The 18,141-nt window shown below is 40.1% G+C and overlaps 2 protein-coding genes across 6 annotated transcripts in view; both read left to right on the top strand.

The window, feature by feature from the left end:
- ube2f (ubiquitin-conjugating enzyme E2F (putative)) overlaps positions 1–7,689 on the top strand; it is a 7,989-nt gene extending 300 nt beyond the window's left edge. Inside the window, exons 2-11 of one of the 2 annotated variants that reach the window (XM_046837256.1) lie at positions 1,892–1,898; positions 1,941–2,079; positions 4,695–4,724; positions 5,856–5,921; positions 6,057–6,124; positions 6,371–6,441; positions 6,553–6,610; positions 6,790–6,822; positions 7,173–7,235; positions 7,311–7,689. In XM_046837256.1, coding sequence (XP_046693212.1) covers positions 1,962–2,079; positions 4,695–4,724; positions 5,856–5,921; positions 6,057–6,124; positions 6,371–6,441; positions 6,553–6,610; positions 6,790–6,822; positions 7,173–7,235; positions 7,311–7,361 — 558 coding nt within the window. In that variant the 5' untranslated portion in view covers positions 1,892–1,898; positions 1,941–1,961 and the 3' untranslated portion in view covers positions 7,362–7,689. The remainder of the gene's footprint in view (positions 1–1,891; positions 1,899–1,940; positions 2,080–4,694; positions 4,725–5,855; positions 5,922–6,056; positions 6,125–6,370; positions 6,442–6,552; positions 6,611–6,789; positions 6,823–7,172; positions 7,236–7,310) is intronic. The other variant, XM_046837255.1, reaches the window with a different exon arrangement.
- A 267-nt stretch (positions 7,690–7,956) lies between these two features.
- The window catches only part of LOC124377892 (receptor tyrosine-protein kinase erbB-4-like), an 83,568-nt gene continuing 73,383 nt past the window's right edge, over positions 7,957–18,141 (top strand). The window contains exons 1-2 of one of the 4 annotated variants that reach the window (XM_046837252.1): positions 7,957–8,068; positions 8,188–10,212. Coding sequence is in view for 1 of the 4 variants with exons in the window: in XM_046837251.1 (XP_046693207.1) it covers positions 12,246–12,333 (88 nt within the window). In the remaining 3 variants the exon portion in view is untranslated. Of the gene's footprint in view, positions 10,213–11,158; positions 12,334–18,141 lie in introns of those variants that run through there. The other 3 variants (XM_046837253.1, XM_046837254.1, XM_046837251.1) reach the window with 3 other exon arrangements.

Raw genomic sequence — 18,141 nt, forward strand, 5'->3', positions numbered from 1 at the left:
ATATTTATCTTTATTTCTGTAATAAACGCAGTTGGTGTTTGTTAAAGTTTTAATAAACGAAGTTAAATCACCGGTGCGACCCGTCAACATGTGGGGAAGATTTCACACCAAACTGAGGGGGAAAAACACACACTTTCACCCTGAGAACGAGGGAAGAACCTCTGAGTTTATACTTCCAGCTTTTCTTTTCAGAAAAAAATAATCAACAGGAGGGAAAGAAAGACGAGCAAAACAATTACAGAGGGGAGGAAGTGTATAGAAAGAAAAAGGAAAAGAGCAAGGAAGAAAGTGCAGGATGAAAAGTGCTACAGAGGAAAGAAGAGGAAGAGAGAAAAGGGGAAGAGAATTTAGAAAAGAGTTGAAGAAGGTTTTATGAGAGGAAGAGTAAAGGAAGAAAGATTGGAAGAGTCCAAGAAGGTATTACAATAGATAGATAGATAGATAGATAGCATGAGAATGTATGCTTGAATCTATAATCAAATGAAGGAAGAAAGAAATGAAAAGAAAGAGAGAAAGGAAGAACAGTATCTAATGTAATATGAAAGAAAGAAAGAAAGAAGTGAAGAACAGTGTAAAATGCATTATGAAAAAGATCAAATGAGAAAAGGAAAGAACAGTATCAAAATAAAGGATGAAAGAAAAGAAAGAATGCGACAAGGGCCGAGTATAAGGATGCTTTAAAAAAAGAACAAAAGAAAGTAAGAAACAATGAACGAATAAAAGGGAAGGACAGTATAAAAATGCAAAAAAGAAGAATGAGAGAAGGGAAGATCCGTACAATAATGTATTAGGAAAGAAAAGACAGAATGAGAGAGGGGAAGATCAGTCTAAGAAGAAAGAAAGAAAAGACAGAAAAAAGGAAAAGATTCGAAAAACTGGAAAACATTTTTATTGTATTTTTATTTAAAGTAGTAAATAAAACATTTATGAGGAGAAATTCACTGTTTTTGTTGAGTTTAAGGAACAGTTCATGTACAAATCCTTTTTCGAGAGTCATTTTTTTGTTAATCGAGGGGTCACAGAACGTGACCCCCCGCGAGTATCGAGGTTCTACTGTATACAAATGCAGAAAGAAAGAAAGAGGAAGATCAGTAATAGCATGCAGAAATAATGAAAAAAAAAGGTAAGAACAGTATAATAATGTATTATAGAAAGAAAGAAAGAAAGAAAGAAAGAAAGAAAGAAGGGAAGAATAGCATCAAAATGCATGATAAACAAAATAAAGAAAGAATGAAAGAAGGAAGATCAGTATAAGAATGCATTATGAAAGAAAGAAAAGGAAAGAACAGTGTAAAAGAAAGAAAGAAAGAAAGAAAGAAAGAAAGAAAGAAAGAAAGAGGAAGATCAGTAATAGAATGCAGAAATAATGAAAGAAAAAGGTAAGAACAGTATAATAATGTATTATGAAAAAAGAGAGAATGAGAGAGGGAAGATCAGTATAAAATAATGTATTATGAAAGATACAAATAAATATATGACTAAAAGACAATGGAAGAACAGTATAAGAATGCATTAAGAAAGAAAGAAGGAAGAAAAAAGAAAGAGAGAAGGGAAGAAAAGCATCCAAATGCATTATAAACAATAGAAAGAATGAAAAGGGGAAGATCAGTGTACAATACAATAAGAAAGAAAGAAAGAAAGAAAGGTAAATATCAGTATAAGAATGCAGAAAGACAGAAAGGAAATGGAAGAACGGTATAAGAATGAAAAATGAAAAGAAAACAAAGTCGAGGAGAAGAGCTACAGTGGAAAGGAAGAAAGATAGGAAAAAAGGTAAGAGAAAATAGAAAGAAGCAATGGAAGAAAAAGGAAAGAAAAATAGGGAATAAAGAGAGGATATGGAGAATATGGTGGTAAAAGGTAACGCTAACATGCTACATGGAGTTTTCCCTGTGTGTGTGTGTGTGTGTGTGTGTGTGTGTTTAATTCCCTCTGTGCAGGTGTGTGTGTGAGGGTCAGCGATGCTGACGCTGGCGAGTAAGCTGAAGAAGGAGGAGGGTGTGAGAGCGGGCGGAGCTTCGTCCGGCTCCCAAGACGCCCCCCACCGCGTGTCCATACGGGACCGCCTTCTCATTAAAGGTACCGTCTGATTGGTTCCCGTCAAATTCCTTTCAAAATCCACTTCCTGTCTGTATCAAAACTTGCACCTTAAATCATGTTCATGTGCAATGTGTCACTTCCAGCGTTCAAAAACCGCCTTCAAAGCTTTAAACAATATTCAGCATCTAAAAGAAACAAGCAGAGAGAAATGCAGACTTTTTGAAATGAAATGAAAGAAAAATGTAAGTAAGAAAGAAAGAAAAAGAGGAGAGAAAATTTGGAAAGAAGGAAAGAGATGTAAGGGAAGAAGGAAAAATGAATGGAAATGAAAGAAGCTTGTAGAAGGAATGGATGAAAAACATAAACAAAAATATAGAAGGAAAATAAAGAATAAATAAAAGAAAAATAAAGAAAAGGGAAGGAAGAAGAGCAAGGGAAAGTTGAAAAGAGGGGAAAAGGACGAAATACAATAAAACAAAGAATGAAAAAATTACACCAAAGCAGGAAGAATAAATTGGAAAGGAATAAAAAAAGGAAAAAAAAAAACTATGTTTAAAAAAAAAAAAAAAAATGTAACGTTATGCAAATTGTAATGTTTCACACGTCAGGTCAGAATGGACAGGTTGCTCTTGAACCGAATTCTGACAAACAAACAGGAAATATTTGTGGTTCTTTTCTAAGTTCTGGTCCCATTTAATGTTGCGTTCGAATGAAATTGTTATGAAACAATAAACCGCAAGTGTTGGAGTCACGTCATCACGAACATGTCTTACTTCTTCTTATTCTTCTTCTTCCTTCTTCTTATATACATATATATACACACACACACACACACACAGTGGAACCTCGGAGCCCGCGAGGGTTAGGGACCAAGACCGGTCGCGAGTTCCGACTTTTCGCGACCTTTTGATACGCCCCTTCCAACCCAGTAAAAACCCAAAGAACACTATACGAAATCGATTTAAATGGGTAAATAACACTATTTCACTCCATACATAATAAAAATAGTTTTAAAGCATTTTTTAGACAATTTTAATGAGATAAACCTTGATTAGAAATGTTAAAACTAGCGTTTTGCTCACGAGCCGATCTGAATGAGAGTCGCCGGTCGGAAGGAAAGTCGCAAGCATGCGAGGTCGCGAGCGCTGAGACCGCGAGCTCCGAGGTTCCACTGTGGTTCCACTGTGGTACCTCCACAGTGGTACCTCGACATACGAGTGCCCTAACATACGAGTTTTTTGAGATACGAGCGGTCACTCGGTTGATTTTTTGCTTTGATACGCGAGCAAAAACTTGAGATACGAGCTCGAGACGCCGCTGCTAGATGGCGAATCAAAGCCAGAAAGCGAAGATTGTGAGGAAAATTAAGATAGTGTTGCATTAGAGGGAAAATGAGAGCTGTTTCTTTAAGGCTACTATCTCTGGGTATTGAAGTCCAGAGTAAAATGCATTATGGGTAGTGTAGTGCGGGAAAGAAGTGTGCGGGCTGGATGTTTTTCCTGTGTGTGATTTATATGATGTGTGTTCTGCAGTGCGGTCGGTTAATCCAAGTTTATCCACCTGGGAGTTATATTATACTGTAACCCTGCGAATCTATCTTCATAAAAACAAGTAAAGTGGTTATGCATCGGCTAATGTTGTCCATCTCATCATTCCACCAGCATCAACTAATGAGTTGTTACGCTGCTGCCGGAAAAGTTCAAGCGGATAAGTAACAATAAGCAAAGAAGAAAAAGTAAAACATTTAAAGTTTAGGGATACGTAGTGTTCAGGAGTGATTAGTAAAAAACGAGTTTTCCCTCTGCCTCCGCTTATCGCCTGTACCCCCCCTCCGCAAACTCACACACACACACACACACACCACCGGCGTTTTCGTTAGCTCAAGTCGTCTCATCTCCAAGGAAAATACACTGAATAAAACCTTATTATATCTTTACATTCTCTTTTATTATGTTTTTATACAATATTTGTCATTTATAAAAAAAAAAAATTTCTTATTCAAAAACACGTAACAAAAACAACTGGGGTAGCATTTTGGGCTGGAACGGATTGATGGCATTTCAATTCATTTTAATGGGGAAATTTGCTTTGAAATACGAGCAATTTGACATACGAGCAAGGTTACGGAACCAATTAAACTCGTATGTCGAGGTACCACTGTGTATATGTATGTATATATATATATATAGTACTTTGTTAACAGTAGGCTTGGGTTGCTAAGCAACGTAACATGTAAAGCTCATGTAAAAATGGTGAATAAGGAAACAGGAGGATTGTTTGAGTGGTTTGTGTAGTAACCGTAACCGTATAACTCGATCTGGCTGAGTTTTAATGTGCGTGTATCATCACGGGGTGGCGAGAAAAAAGGAGCTCTATTTATAGCAGCTAAAGGGGAGCAGACCCCTTAATAGAATTACCAGTTTCGTACCAGTGGCTTTAAACACACCGAGCAAGACCCAGAACTGTCCAATTATCCTGGATATGAATACATCGTGCATAATCCAGTTCTGCTAAATGGTGTTTAATTCAAGCTTCTCTTTTCATTACTGTGAAGAGTGTCTGTATTTAATCAGAAGCTTGTAAAAACAACATTTTACAGGAATCTCTCTGTTGCACTGAATTGAATTCTCTCCCCTCTGATTTTCTGTGTGCAGAAGTTGCAGACCTCGAGGCAAATCTTCCTAGTGAGTAAACGCATTTATTCCCGTCTATATTTCTTCCATTGCCCGAGCGTCTTCTCCAGAATGATTTTACAAATGAGGCAGAATGTGGTTTATATGTCTAGCCGACAGCGATAGAGTGACAGGAAAACAAATGAACAGAGAAAGGCACGACTAAACCGAAAGAACACAATGCGAGGGCTGGATTTGGAATTTGGAAATCAGAATCATTAGAAGAAGTCTGCATAGAAGTCTGTCCTGATCTAGCAGAATGGTCAACTTTACTATGGGCTACCACAGTGGCCATGGCATTAGGAAAGAGGCATACCTTTACTTCGCCAGACCCAGCCCTGGTCAACGCCACTGCTTCTGGGTGCGGGGTCCCAGGAAGTGAGTAACCATGGGTAGTCCCAGCTGAGGAGCTTTCCTGCAAGGTGGAGAGAACAATCTAGTTAGTGCCTAATGTATCTGACTGCCACAACATTGTATGAATAAAGCAGTATGTGGCAATGTCTCAGAACCCCTTAGAAGAATTCTAAATAGACCACCTTCATTTCCAGTCAGTCGATGTCCTTACATTCACTGGGGCTCCACAAGCCTCCTGTGCCTTTGAGGTTCCTCCTGAAGAGATTTTAGTGCAAGGCAAAGATTGTTGGTTGCCTTTCCCGTCGCCTTGGTAATTGATGTATCTGACCACCACAGTGTTCTCCAAGTGGACCATTAGGTGGCTTTACCCGTAAGGTCTCAGCCCACCAGTTGCAGTTAATTATTTTCTACTCTCAGCCTCAGGCATTCTTTTTTTTCTCCACTATTCATTTTCTCTTGTAGTCCATTGTTTGTTTAGTTTTGTCCTAGTGTTTCATCCCTTCTTGCAAACACTGTTTCCTCTGGCAAGATGTTTGTTTTCAACATCAGTAGTTTGACATTACATGTCGCATACAATCACAGCAGTGCAAAGGTCTAATTACTTGGCTTGACAAAAGTCTCCGGGGCTCATGAGAACAGTGTAGAAAAGCAATTTTCCCCCAGTTTTACCTCATTTAGAACAAGTTCTGCTTCTTTAATGAGTCCTGTGGTGTAATATGCATGTTTTTTTGGTGTCTCAGAACATCAAGCCCTACTCCAATATGATGTAAAAACCTTTTTATGCTATAGGTACCTGTAAGGTCCTGTTTCCTGATGAGAACAAGCTCCATCATTTTCAGCTCACCATAACTCCAGGTATGTTTCCGATTGGACTGTGTTGCATTTGTTTTGTTGGACTTGTAGAGAAGTTTCGGATGAATTTAAACTCTGTTATGGTACGAGTGTCGGGTGCTTTCAGCGTTTGAAAACGAGTAATCATTTTTCCTGCAGATGAAGGGTATTACCAGGGGGGGAAGTTCCAGTTTGAAATAGATGTTCCTGAAACCTATAACATGGTGGTACGTACCTGTGGGTCTGGGTGTGGGCTCCTCTCATTTATAAATGTCAAATGAATAAAAGATCACAAACCCATTGAAGGAAACTCAAAGCTGGTTGATTGATTATTTTGCTGTTGTGTCTCGTCCCGGACCATTTAATTTCTCTCGTCACAAAGTCCCCCAACAACAATCTATATTTTTTACCCATTGTGTATCTTGCCATGCAAGCCAAATTCATATTTGTTTTATTTATTTTGAAATGCGCAGCCCCCTAAAGTGAGGTGCTTGACAAGAATATGGCACCCAAACATCGCAGAGACGGGGGAAATCTGCCTGAGGTAACTCAATGCCTATTTATTGATCGTTGTGTAAACGAAGGCTTGTGGCCGAGATCGGTGTCACTAAGACAATCTGTGCTCGTAACCCTAATGACCCCATCTCTTCTGTAGCCTGCTGCGTGAACATTCAATCGATGGCACAGGGTGGGCTCCGACACGCGCGTTAAAGGTACGACACCCCCGCTATTTCTCGGTATCTATCGTTAGTCTAGGGGGAGCATCGTAAATCAAACATCTACCTCCAACATCATCTCTACGTAGTGCACGACACAAGAATTCTAATCACGATGTTCCAGTACGAGTCAAAGGTGTGGGTGTTTGCTAATCTCTAACCCTTTTCTTCTGCAGGACGTCGTATGGGGGTTGAATTCACTATTTACCGTAAGTCTGACTTCTGTTCCTGTTTTGTTTGCGTATGTGTGTAGTTTATTTCGGTGAAGCAAAAAAAAAAAAGAGGAACAAATGTGTAAAAAACACTAGCAAATTAGTGTGTAATTATCATGGAATTAATATTCTCCAAACATCTTTCATAACACATTTGTGCTGCCTAGGTGGGAGGGGCATAAACTGATTCTCTTGAAGATCACAGCCAATCATGGCTCTCTGTGAAGTCATGTATGTAGAATAGGGCAGATAGCGCATTTCCCTATTCTCAGCATCTCGAACGTAAATCAAGCGACGGAAAAAAAACCCGACCGAACAAAACACCCTTTCTGTTTTCTCTCGCATAGGATCTTCTTAACTTTGATGATCCACTGAACATAGATGCAGCCGAGCACCATTTACGGGACAAGGTAAACCCACCGACGTTCAGAAGCACACTCGATTGCTCGCATGACCTCATTTTCCTACACCGATCTTTTTTCTAGGATGACTTCAGGTGCAAAGTGCAGGACTTCATCAAAACCTATGCAAGATGATGCGCACGTGACTGTGCACCGCCCATGGTTACGCCCCGAGACCCACCGAGCTGAACATCCCGCACCGTTCACACAGTGGGACGACGAGAGAAGGATTCCATTGATCTCAAATCTTCAGCATGAACTACGAGGGAATAGGGAAGATGTGGGGGGGGGTATTTGGGTTTCCTTTTTCTCCTTTTTAAATTATCGCTCAGGGCTGATTTGACGACGCCCACCATCGCTGCCACAGCTGGTTCTGCATCATCTACAGCTAACGAAAAGAGAATTCTACAAATTATATTACTAATAAAGAGAATAATAAAATTATTCAAGGCAATCATAAAAAGACGAGCGCTCTCTGTTCCCTCTCATGATACATGCCTGCATGCACCAGTTTCCGAGTTCATCACAGATTTTTTTTGTCTGATGTCCAGCTGTTTTCGCCACCACAGCTCCTTGTTTTACGCCACATCTGGAGTCTCCTGTATTTTGATTCGTGCACGGTATATTTAAAGCCCCACCCCCTGATTATTCCCCAACCCTTTGACTGAGTAAAGAGACTGTTTAAATACTGCCATGTGTATTTCATTTCCTGTCAGATTCATCATCTATGGATTTGAATTCGTTTTTTGAACCATAGCTCACTTTCGATATCTTTTCATTTTTCTCGATTGAGAATTCCTTTGATTCCTACAACGTAAAAGAAAGGAAAGAGCTGAGAAGAGGTGAGTGTGTGTATATATACGGTGAGTAACATTATCGGAACCCTGCAGTATACGGTGGTATCAAAAAGTTTTAAGACTCGCTCTGTTTACTTATATATTTTTATATATTTCTTTTTGAGGCGTATCAAGCACCTTCTGCAATTTGTGCTGGATTTCCACATGGGTGTCAAAACAGCGACTTATGAGCTGGATCCTCATCCTGGGGAAAAGGGCAAGTAGGGTGGGTGTGGAAGTGAGATTATGTGGATTGACAATCATCATGAGCAAGTTGCCTAATGATTTCGACATTTTCACAGGTTGAGCTCGTTAAAGTTCTTCCAGTGAAGTTCTTCCACTCTTGAAGCAAACGTGCCTCGCAGAACACCTTGAGCGTCCCATTGCAGCATCGCTGTATGTTAAACGCATGTCGTGTCAAACATCTATGTGGCAGATTTGCCCAGTTACGTGCAGAATTTGACATTTGCTCTTTGTTTTAACTTGCTGTCCATGATGAAATTGCCGACGCGATGACGCATGTTGTCCGAATAGCACCAGTTGGCACCATTAGTCTCGAAACCTTTCGATACCACCTCATATGTACTATGAGAGAGGAACAAACAGATGGAAGGAGAGAGTGCAGGAGAGAGGAAATGACCGGGAAAGAGACATACGCATAGAAATAAATGAAGTGATAGAGAGAACTGGGGTGGGTGATAGAGAGAGAGAGAGCTTGAGTGAGAAAACAGATGTGAAGAGAACTGGAGTGAGGATGGAAAAACAGATCCAGAAAAAAAAAAAAGAGTGAAGGTATTGGTGCAAGGAGATGGACAGTAATCATGAGGGAGAGAACCTGGGTGGACAGAGACATCTGCAGAGAGAAAGAGGGAGAAAGAATTGGGCTGGAGGGGTGGATCGAGGAAGAAGAGAGTAGTCGGGTGCAGAGGCAGAGAGATGGCACTAAGAGGGTTCTGGAGAGATGAAGAAGGTGTATGTTGGAAACAGAAGAGGGAGTAGGGGTGTGACAGAGTGAAGAGAACAAAGAAGTAGGGTGGAGAGAGATGGTTGCAAATAGAGGAGAGAGAGAGAATGATGGACAGAGTTGAAGAGAGCAAGAAGTGGGGGTTGAGGGGAGAGATTTAAATCCCAAAAAAGAACTGGGATTAACAGAGAAAGCAGAAGAGACTGATATTTTCATATTGTGTTGAGAAAAAGAGAGCGAGAACAAGGGGGAAAAACACATGATAGTCTGAACCAACCATCAAGAGCTTAACTTAACCCAGACAAAATTCCAGAACGTCGGATGCAGGCCAGTATCATCAGCAATGACCCAAGGAAGCTAAATAAAATTCACAGTCCCAGAGAAACAAGGCTGATTAAACTGGCTGCATTTGCAACACCAGGCCAAGCAAGATGGAGCACCGTCCATTGGTAAATGCCAAGGAACTGAAACCTTCCAGAAGCAAAAGAAGAAGGAATAGAAAGGATAAAGTTTGGACCATGTTTGACAACTCCACCGTTTGTCCCATGCTGCCTTAGGCACATTTTATTGCTCCTGTATTCAGTCCAGCCTTCAAGCTAACCACCCCATGTGCTGGTGTCAACAGAACAAGTATCGTCTGAGAAGATATTGGTGGACAGACACTTGCCAATCCTCAAGATTTGGGGCAAGTATAGCTTTTTGTTGAATTGTTAGTGATGGTACAGTGGGTAGTTCTGCCACTCAGATCATCCGACTGAATTAAATGAAAAAGAATTTGAGGAACAAAGACTATGGTTGGTAACATGAACACACAGGCTATGCTCGTACATTGCTTGGTGAAGCAGCTGCCAAGTGTTCTGGTATGTTTGTGAAAATAATCCCAGCCATTGAAAGGACTTTCCATAATGAGAACTTTCTTGTCAGTGGATGTACCATGACCACTCCATGGGTCACCCTAAGCAGCTCCATGGTCAGGTGTAGAGTAAAATCTAGTACAATTCAGAACATGTTTTCACCCATTGCTCCATTCAGTCTCCCCAATCAAGGTTTTTTTTCTCTCTCTCAACAAGGGGATTGTGAACAGGTGTGTAAAAGGACCGAAGACATGACTGTCCCCTGCTGGCGGATTTATTTTTATGCATGATGTACAGCTAAATCTGAATTCTTCAACCAGAAGAAGAATGAGGTAACATGCGAGATTAATATTTGAAACAATCAATGTAGCTTTTAATATCTAAAGCTGTCAATAATAATAATAATAATAATAATAATAATAATAATAATAATAAATTATTCTTTACAGACAAAACACACGTACGCTAGATGGCGCTGTTCACTTAAGAATCCATTGTAATCCCCCAGACAGCAGTGACTACTGCATTATTGTACTGCAGTCACCTCCATCTAGGACTGAGCCTGTCAGCCATGTGCACTTATTTATAGCTGTTTTTTTATTTATTTTTTATTTTAGGATAATTATAAATAATTACACAGGTACATAAAGTGCTTTACATAAATGCAAACAGTCGAAGGGATTTCAACGAGTTAAAGACAAGGGACAGCATCTGTTCGTCCAGTTCAGTTAAGTGTGGGGACTGATGTACTGGGGACAATTAATAGAACAACAATGGACAGCACAAAAATGCTAGACAAAATATTCAAGAAATTATTTAAATCAAAATGTAAACATAGATAGATAGATAGATAGATAGATAGATAGATAGATAGATAGATAGATAGATACTACTGTATAACACAAATAAAATATTTAATTATATTTAATAATTAATAAAATCAAAACGAAAAGAGCTTTATTTTCTAAAAAGCTGAGCCCTGGTATCGGATATCACCCAATACCTTAAAATCTGAACTTGATCTCATTGAAATGAATAAACATGCAAGAAGAAGAAGAAACTACTAAACAAACAAACAAACAAAAAAGTAGCTACTGCTACTGCACGTACTGTATGTTACTGTGTATAAGTGCATCTGCCAAATATCATGAATGTATCTTGAATGTAAATCAAATATCAATCAGATAAATACATTAGTAAATATATTCAAGCCACAGTCTTTCATAATTTCATTCCAAACAACCCCCTCGAATAAATAAATAAATCAATGATTTTTATTCTATTTATTTATTTGAGTCAACTGACTTCTGGCATCTGATATAATTCTCATCGACAACAAACTGCAACAATGATTTAAATAAAAACAAAACTAAACACACACACACACACACACACACACACAGACACACAGGAGGCAGTGTTGGAGCATATATAAAATAGACACTTTTAAAACAGCTGGAATTTCACAGCTGTATCAGAGAAAGAAATAATGCCTTTGTAAATTATGTGACTGATTTTATGTAAAACAAACAGACAATTGGTCAAACAAACCGACAGACGAAAGTGCTATTAGATGACGCTTCGCAACTTTAAATCAGACTGGTGAAACAGACATCAGACAAACATACAAACATACAAACACATTGATACACAATAAGACAAACAGAAAAACAGCTAAAAGGTGAAGTTCAGAACTCTAAAATTATCATACTGATAACAAACAAACAAACAACCAAACAATGTTCTGGTATGAACGATTGCCACATAATATAAGGATCACGCTGTCGCATACAAATAACTCACACACACACACACACACACAATCCTCTAAACAAATCAACAGCAAGAACAGATACATGCAAGTGAATTAATTCATTAGAGAACGTCTTCGGGGCGTGGTTTATGTTGACACGGGGGCGTGGTTTGCGCTATCAAACACGCCTCCTGTGTCCAATCCCGGTGTTGGTTGGGCGGGGTCAAGTTCAGTGGAGCGTTGATGAGGATGAGTTTGATAACGATGATGATGATGATGATGATGTCCGCGTGCGCAGCTCCGCCATCTGAAGAAAAAAAACCGCACGTGTTTTCTGTTTGTGATGCTGCATGCGCGCGCGCGTGCGTGCGTTTAAACACCGACTTTCGAGAGAAGTGAAGAAACAGCGAGAGGGAAAGGAGTGTGTTTGTGTGTGTGTGTGTGTGTGTGTGTGTGGGAGTGAGTAGTGTTTGTGAGAGGTGTGTGTGTGTAAGGGAAAGATAGAGAGGGGAGTGTGTGTGTGTGAGAGAGAGAGAGAGAGAGAGAGAGAGGAATGTGTGTGAGAGCTGACTGATCCTGGGATTACAGGGACCATGTGAGCGGACGCAGAGGATGGATGTCCAGATGGAGCTCGCGCTCTTACTGCGCTGCTTCCTGCTTCTCGTGCTCTTCGCTCTCGGCGCGAGCGCCGCTCACACAGGTAACCCGGGCACGCGTGCGCGCGCCTTCGTCTTTAAGCTCTGGGGACGTCTTTTTTTTTTTTTTGTGCGTGTGCGTGCACCTTTATGAAGTTTGCGTGGACTTCCGGTTCGGAATGTACCCGGGGAAAGATCCCCAGATCTCCCGCGAGTCCGATCCAATTGCTTTAAACTAATTATTCTATAGTACTGATCGGGGATTCGTTTTTGGGTAATCAGACAAGACGAACTGCACGTGAGGGTCTCGGGTGCAACAGTTTTGGGTGTCAGGACGGTATCGATATCGATCTGATCCTCTGGGTCACATCGCTACATCCCTGATCAGTGAAGGACCTTGCAGAGCATTTCTTTCTTTCTTTCTTTCTTTCTTTCTTTCTTTCTTTCTTTCTTTCTTTCTTTTTTCTTCCTACATTTTTACAAATACTGTAGCTTATTTATTTGTTTTTGCGTCTATTGATTTGTTTACCTATTAATAAATTTTTCAAACGGCCATTTTACTATTTACTTTTTAATTAATTAATTATTATTTTTTTTAATAGCAAACACCATGCCTCCCTTCCTTCCTTCTGTCTTTCTTTCATTTTTTTTTGTAAGCAAAAAGCAGAAACTCTGACAGCTGTGACTTCTGTCCAATCAGTGCTCAGCATTTATTTATATACATATTTATTCAATTATATTAATTATTTTTTTGTAATTTATTTATTCAGGAATTCCTTCTATTTTTATCTGCATGTTTGAGTAAATGTTTGTGCTTGTATTTATGAACAACTTAATTATCACTTGCTTTTAAGGCAGGAGGCATAAAAAAATGCTATTTATTTATTTATTTATGAGGCTTCTTAATTTCTTCCATACCTGCTTTGAATTTGGTTTTCAGCAGACACTTTGCTAGCTCTTTTCTTTTCTAATGTATTATATTTTCTCGCACTACGGCAGCAGGTCTGTGTTTATGTTGATTAGTCATGTTATGACATCACACCTTCTTGCTAAATAATGAAAAAGAAAAAAAATAATAATTTGACACTTGACAAACTGATTCGGTTTAGGTCTGAGTGTTTTAATGCTTCAATTGTCTGTGTGTGTGTGTGTGTGTGTGTGTGTGTGTGTAGTCCCATGTGCTTACTGAGTGCTCATAAAGCTCCTTCCTTGGATATTCATAATTGTAACAAGGTTTTTGGAGACGGCCCGCTAGATGGTGTGTGTTGAGATTTATAAAGTTGTCCATAACTCCTCAATTTACTCACTTTCGGGAACAGTTTTAGTGTCCACTTGGTGTCACTGTGGTCCATTTGTTTTTTCACTGTCCCTTCTTTCCAAACGTTAGAAATGTGCGTCTCAGGCGTGCTGCCTTACCGTTTTACTGCAGATTTATTGAAGATCAAAGCCAAAGATTGATCACAGCGACATCATTAATCTTAGCAGATATCTATAGATAGATAGACAGATAGACTGTCGGATTAACAGGACCCCCGTCACCGTCATCGTTATCTTACCTTTCCTACTTTGCATTCCAAGCACACCTCACTTCATTCCCTTATCAAACCTTCTTACATGATCGAGCCTTATTCATTGTAGGACTGTACCGGACCCCCACCATTGGCCAACTTCAGCACAAAATTCGATTACTGTAATCATTTTAAACACAGACAAGCCTGGAGGGCATACGGAATCCATCAATGGAGGATGTGCTTTTGTAATAAAATAATCAGCTTCAGGGTAACAGGGTAACTCCACCTCCGGTTGTATGTAAATTTTCCGTATTGAACAACGACATGTTACAATTTATGTCCATTTCTAGATAAGTCTCATGTTTAATGTAAAACCGAAACTCAATTCGGTTTTAATTGTAAAGCGCTTTTAACAATGGACATTGTCCACAAACAGCTTTCCAGAGATAAAGAGTTTATAAAGTTGAAACATACAAGTTTATTGCCTATAAGTATTTTTGTTATAAGTTTATCCCTACTGAGCAAACCAGTGGTAAATATAGCAATAGTGGAAGCTCAGTGGTTAAAACATTGTACCCTTCAGTCGGAAGGTCACAAGTTCAAATCACAGCGGCAGCTTGGTGGTGCTTGAGAGTCTGGTTTCTCTCCAGGTTCCGTCCTCCTACCTACCTTAGGAAGACGGAACCTGGAGAGGAACCAGACTCTCAAGCAGACACATCGTCATCTGGGTACCATTTTTAGGTGTATTGTTCAGTAATAGGTGCTTCAATGCAGAACTGTTCATGCAAACTGTTGCCCTACACCATTGTAGCAGTCTGTTGATGTTATAGTCCAAATCCATTCTCATATTTCTTGAGTTGCTCAGTAACTTAATAGATCTTTAGGCTCTTCATGTGGAAACATCCTTAGATGCACAAAGTGGTCTCCGATTGAGAAGAACGAATAGTAGCTTGCTTACTATTTGTTTTTGAAGTAAATACGTTGGAAAAAAAAATATAGCGTTTCATATTCAGGGGGAAACAAATAAGATGTCGTAAATGAACATGTTGGAAAACTTTGCAGCTACACAAACACATGGAGACTCTTAGCATAAATGTTTAGTTTCCTGTTATCGCTTATGTTATAGCAGCTAGAACCGTCAGATTGCAGATTATCATGCTATAGGACAAATCTGACCAATCACAATTGAGAACCCAATAGCCCTGTACAATCGATTCTAAATCATAGTAGATGAGTACTGTGTGTGTGCTGCATCTCCTCTAGCCTCTCTTCCTCAACGAATTTGCAGAGGTGCCGGTTTTCATCTTCGCTTTTTTGTGCTCCGAATAAGAGCTGAATTCCGAATCTCCGGAGCCTCTGACCTGTCTTGTGTAAACCGCCTTGAATTCGTTCTCTTTCATTACACCTGAATACAAGCTGCTGTAGCCGAGCAGAGCCGACCTTCTGGATGCGTGACCCCCATGTGCTGAAGTTCCTCGACGCTCTCAGGAATAAACTCTGTGAAAGAGAGACGTGCTCAGACTATTCCTTTTCACCTTTACGAGAATATATTTTTTTCACAAGTGCATGCTCTACAGAGTGGTAGATTTTGCTATGCCAGAGATGAACAAGCTGGATTTATGATGACATTCCAAAAATGGTTGTGACTGCATTTAGAGTAGTTTGCACAATAATGCCCAATATAATTAATTATGTGATGCAAATGCTTTTTTTAGTTTGGGGAATTGACCCTGAAACCTTCTGGCTTTGTGGATTCATTGATGGAATCTGGCTGTTGTATCTCAGAGAGTCGGAGAATTAAGTATCAGGCAGTTGGGATATTGGGGCTAAGAGAGCCAGGAAATGACAGTGCATTCGGAAAGTATTCATAGCACTTCACTTTTTCTCCACTGTATTCCAAAAATGGGAATAAGTATTCACAGCCTTTTCCATGACACTCAAAATTGATCTCAGGTATGTCCTGTTTTCACTGATCATCTTTGAGATGTTTCTACAACTTGACTGGAGTCTACCTGTGGTGAATGGACATGATTTGGAAGGCACAATCCTGTCTATAGTAGGTCCCACAGTTAACAGTGCATGCCAGAGCACAGACCAAGCCATGAGAAGTTGTCTGTAGACCTCAGACACAGGATCTTAACAAGGCACAGACTGCGGGAATGGTACAGAAAAATCAGCATTGAGGGTTTCAGTGAGCACTGTGGGCTCCATTATTTGTCAATTAAGAAGTTTGGAACCACAAGGACTCTTCCTAGAGCGGGCTGCCTGGCCAACCACCTTAGGGAGGTGACTAGGAACCTAGTGGTCACTCTGAAAGATGTCCAGCGTTTCTCTGTGGAGTGAAGAGAACCTTCCAGGTGAACAACCATTTCTTCAGCACTCCACCAATCAGACCTGTATGGTAGAGTGGCCAAACGGAAGCCACTTCTCAGTTAAAGGCACAAGACGGCCCACCTGGAGTTTGCCAAAAGGCACCTGAAGGACTCTCAGACCATGAGAAGCAAAGATTGACCAATTTGGCCTGAATGCTAAGCGTCAAGTCTGGAGGAAACCAGGCAATGCTTCACTGTAGGCCAGGTGATGAGCATGGTGGTAGCAGAATCATGCTGTTTGAATAGTTTTCAGTAGGAACTGGGAGACTAGTCAGGATCAATAAAAAAGTTTCATGCATCAATGTAAAGACACATCTTTAATGAAAACCTACTCCAGAGCAGTCTGGACCCCTCAGACTGGGGTGATGGTTCATCTTTCAACAGGAAAACGACCGTAAGAACACAGCCAAGATAACAAAAGTAGTGTCTACGGGACGACTCTTTGAAAGTCCTCGTGTGGCCCAGCCACTGGATGCACTGTAGTTATCAGGGAGTAAGGGAGTCAGGTCTCAGGAAGACATGGAATTAGGGAATCAGTAAAGCAGGTCTCAGGGAGAAAGGGCATCAGTTATCAGGGAGTCAGGTCCCAATGAGACAGGGAATTAGGTATCAGGGGGTTAGTTATCAGGCAAGCAAGGAATATAGTATTAGGGAAAGCAGAAAATTAAGAATCAGGGAACCTCATGCAGGGAGACAAGTAATCAGTTCTCATGGAGACAGGGAATTAGGTCTCACAGAGACAGAGAATTGGGTATCAGGGAGACAGGGAATTAGGTCTCAGTGAGGTGGATGTGAGGGAATTAGGTCTCGGGTAGACGGGGAATCAGGTTTCAAAGAGACAGGGAATCAGGTGTTAAGGAGACATGGAATTAGGTATCAAGAAGACAGACAAAAAGGCCTGAGAAAGACAGGGAATAATTTATCAAAAAGACAGGGAATCAGGTATCCGGGATATAGGGAATTCGGTGTCAGTATATCAGATGTCAGGGAATTAGTTCAGGAAGACAGAGAATCAGGTCTCAGAGAGACAGGGAATTAGATATCAAGGAGTCAGGAAATCAGGTATCAGGGAATCGTTTATAATGCAAACAAGGAATCCAGTATTTAGGAAAGCAGATAATTAAGAATCAGTCAACCAAGTATAAGGGAAGTAGGTGTCAGCGAATCAGGCACCAGGAAATCGAGTATGAATAGTTATCAGGGAATGAAAGGGTCAAGTATCAGGAAGTCGGTTATCAGGTTTTCTGAGCCACTCTCATTACAAGATTGCTAGCAATTTTTTTCATGCAGACAGATGCTGATCTCTTCTGTTTATATACATACCCCAGTCTACTAACTAATAGACATTGCAGTTCTGTGTCTGTCAAGAGCAGGGAATTGAATCCCAGAGCCTTCTCTGTCAGAAATATAATGTTTTTTGTTTTTTTGGGGGGTTTTTGCAATGGCTGGAGGATGGGTTTGTGTTCTCCTCTACTTGCAACTCCTCTCAGAACACAAATCTCTTGCGGTTTACTTTTCTTTTTTTTTTTTTTTTTTTTTTTGGACCAAAAGGGACAACATTATTTCTCCCTAAAGATTCCCTAAAGGAACTCTTCCGATCGACTCTCGCCTACTCTTGAGCATAATGTAGACATGATTTAGTATTTCATTACAATTATTTACGGAGCTTATTGATTGATCTGTAAGGATAAAAACCCTTAGAGTCAATAGTGCAGTAAACACACGCCTAGAACACTACGAGGGCTTTCATTTGATAATTTGTTTCTAGTGCTAGAAAGTGGTCACACCAGAGCTAGATGTGGAGTGCAGTGGAGTTTTTTTATGATGTCACTTTGACCTGGTGTGCAGTTATAATAAAATAATTGACCATAAAGTTGTGGACGATAATCTCTTCACAAAAATTTAGTTTTTTTAAAGAAACCGCCAAATCCGAGGGCTTCTAATGTCGGGAAAAACCCTCACATTCTATTTTAAGCTCTGACTGCTCCAA

This window comes from Silurus meridionalis, chromosome 24 (assembly GCF_014805685.1).
Source record: "Silurus meridionalis isolate SWU-2019-XX chromosome 24, ASM1480568v1, whole genome shotgun sequence".
In the NCBI taxonomy this organism is placed as follows: domain Eukaryota; kingdom Metazoa; phylum Chordata; class Actinopteri; order Siluriformes; family Siluridae; genus Silurus; species Silurus meridionalis.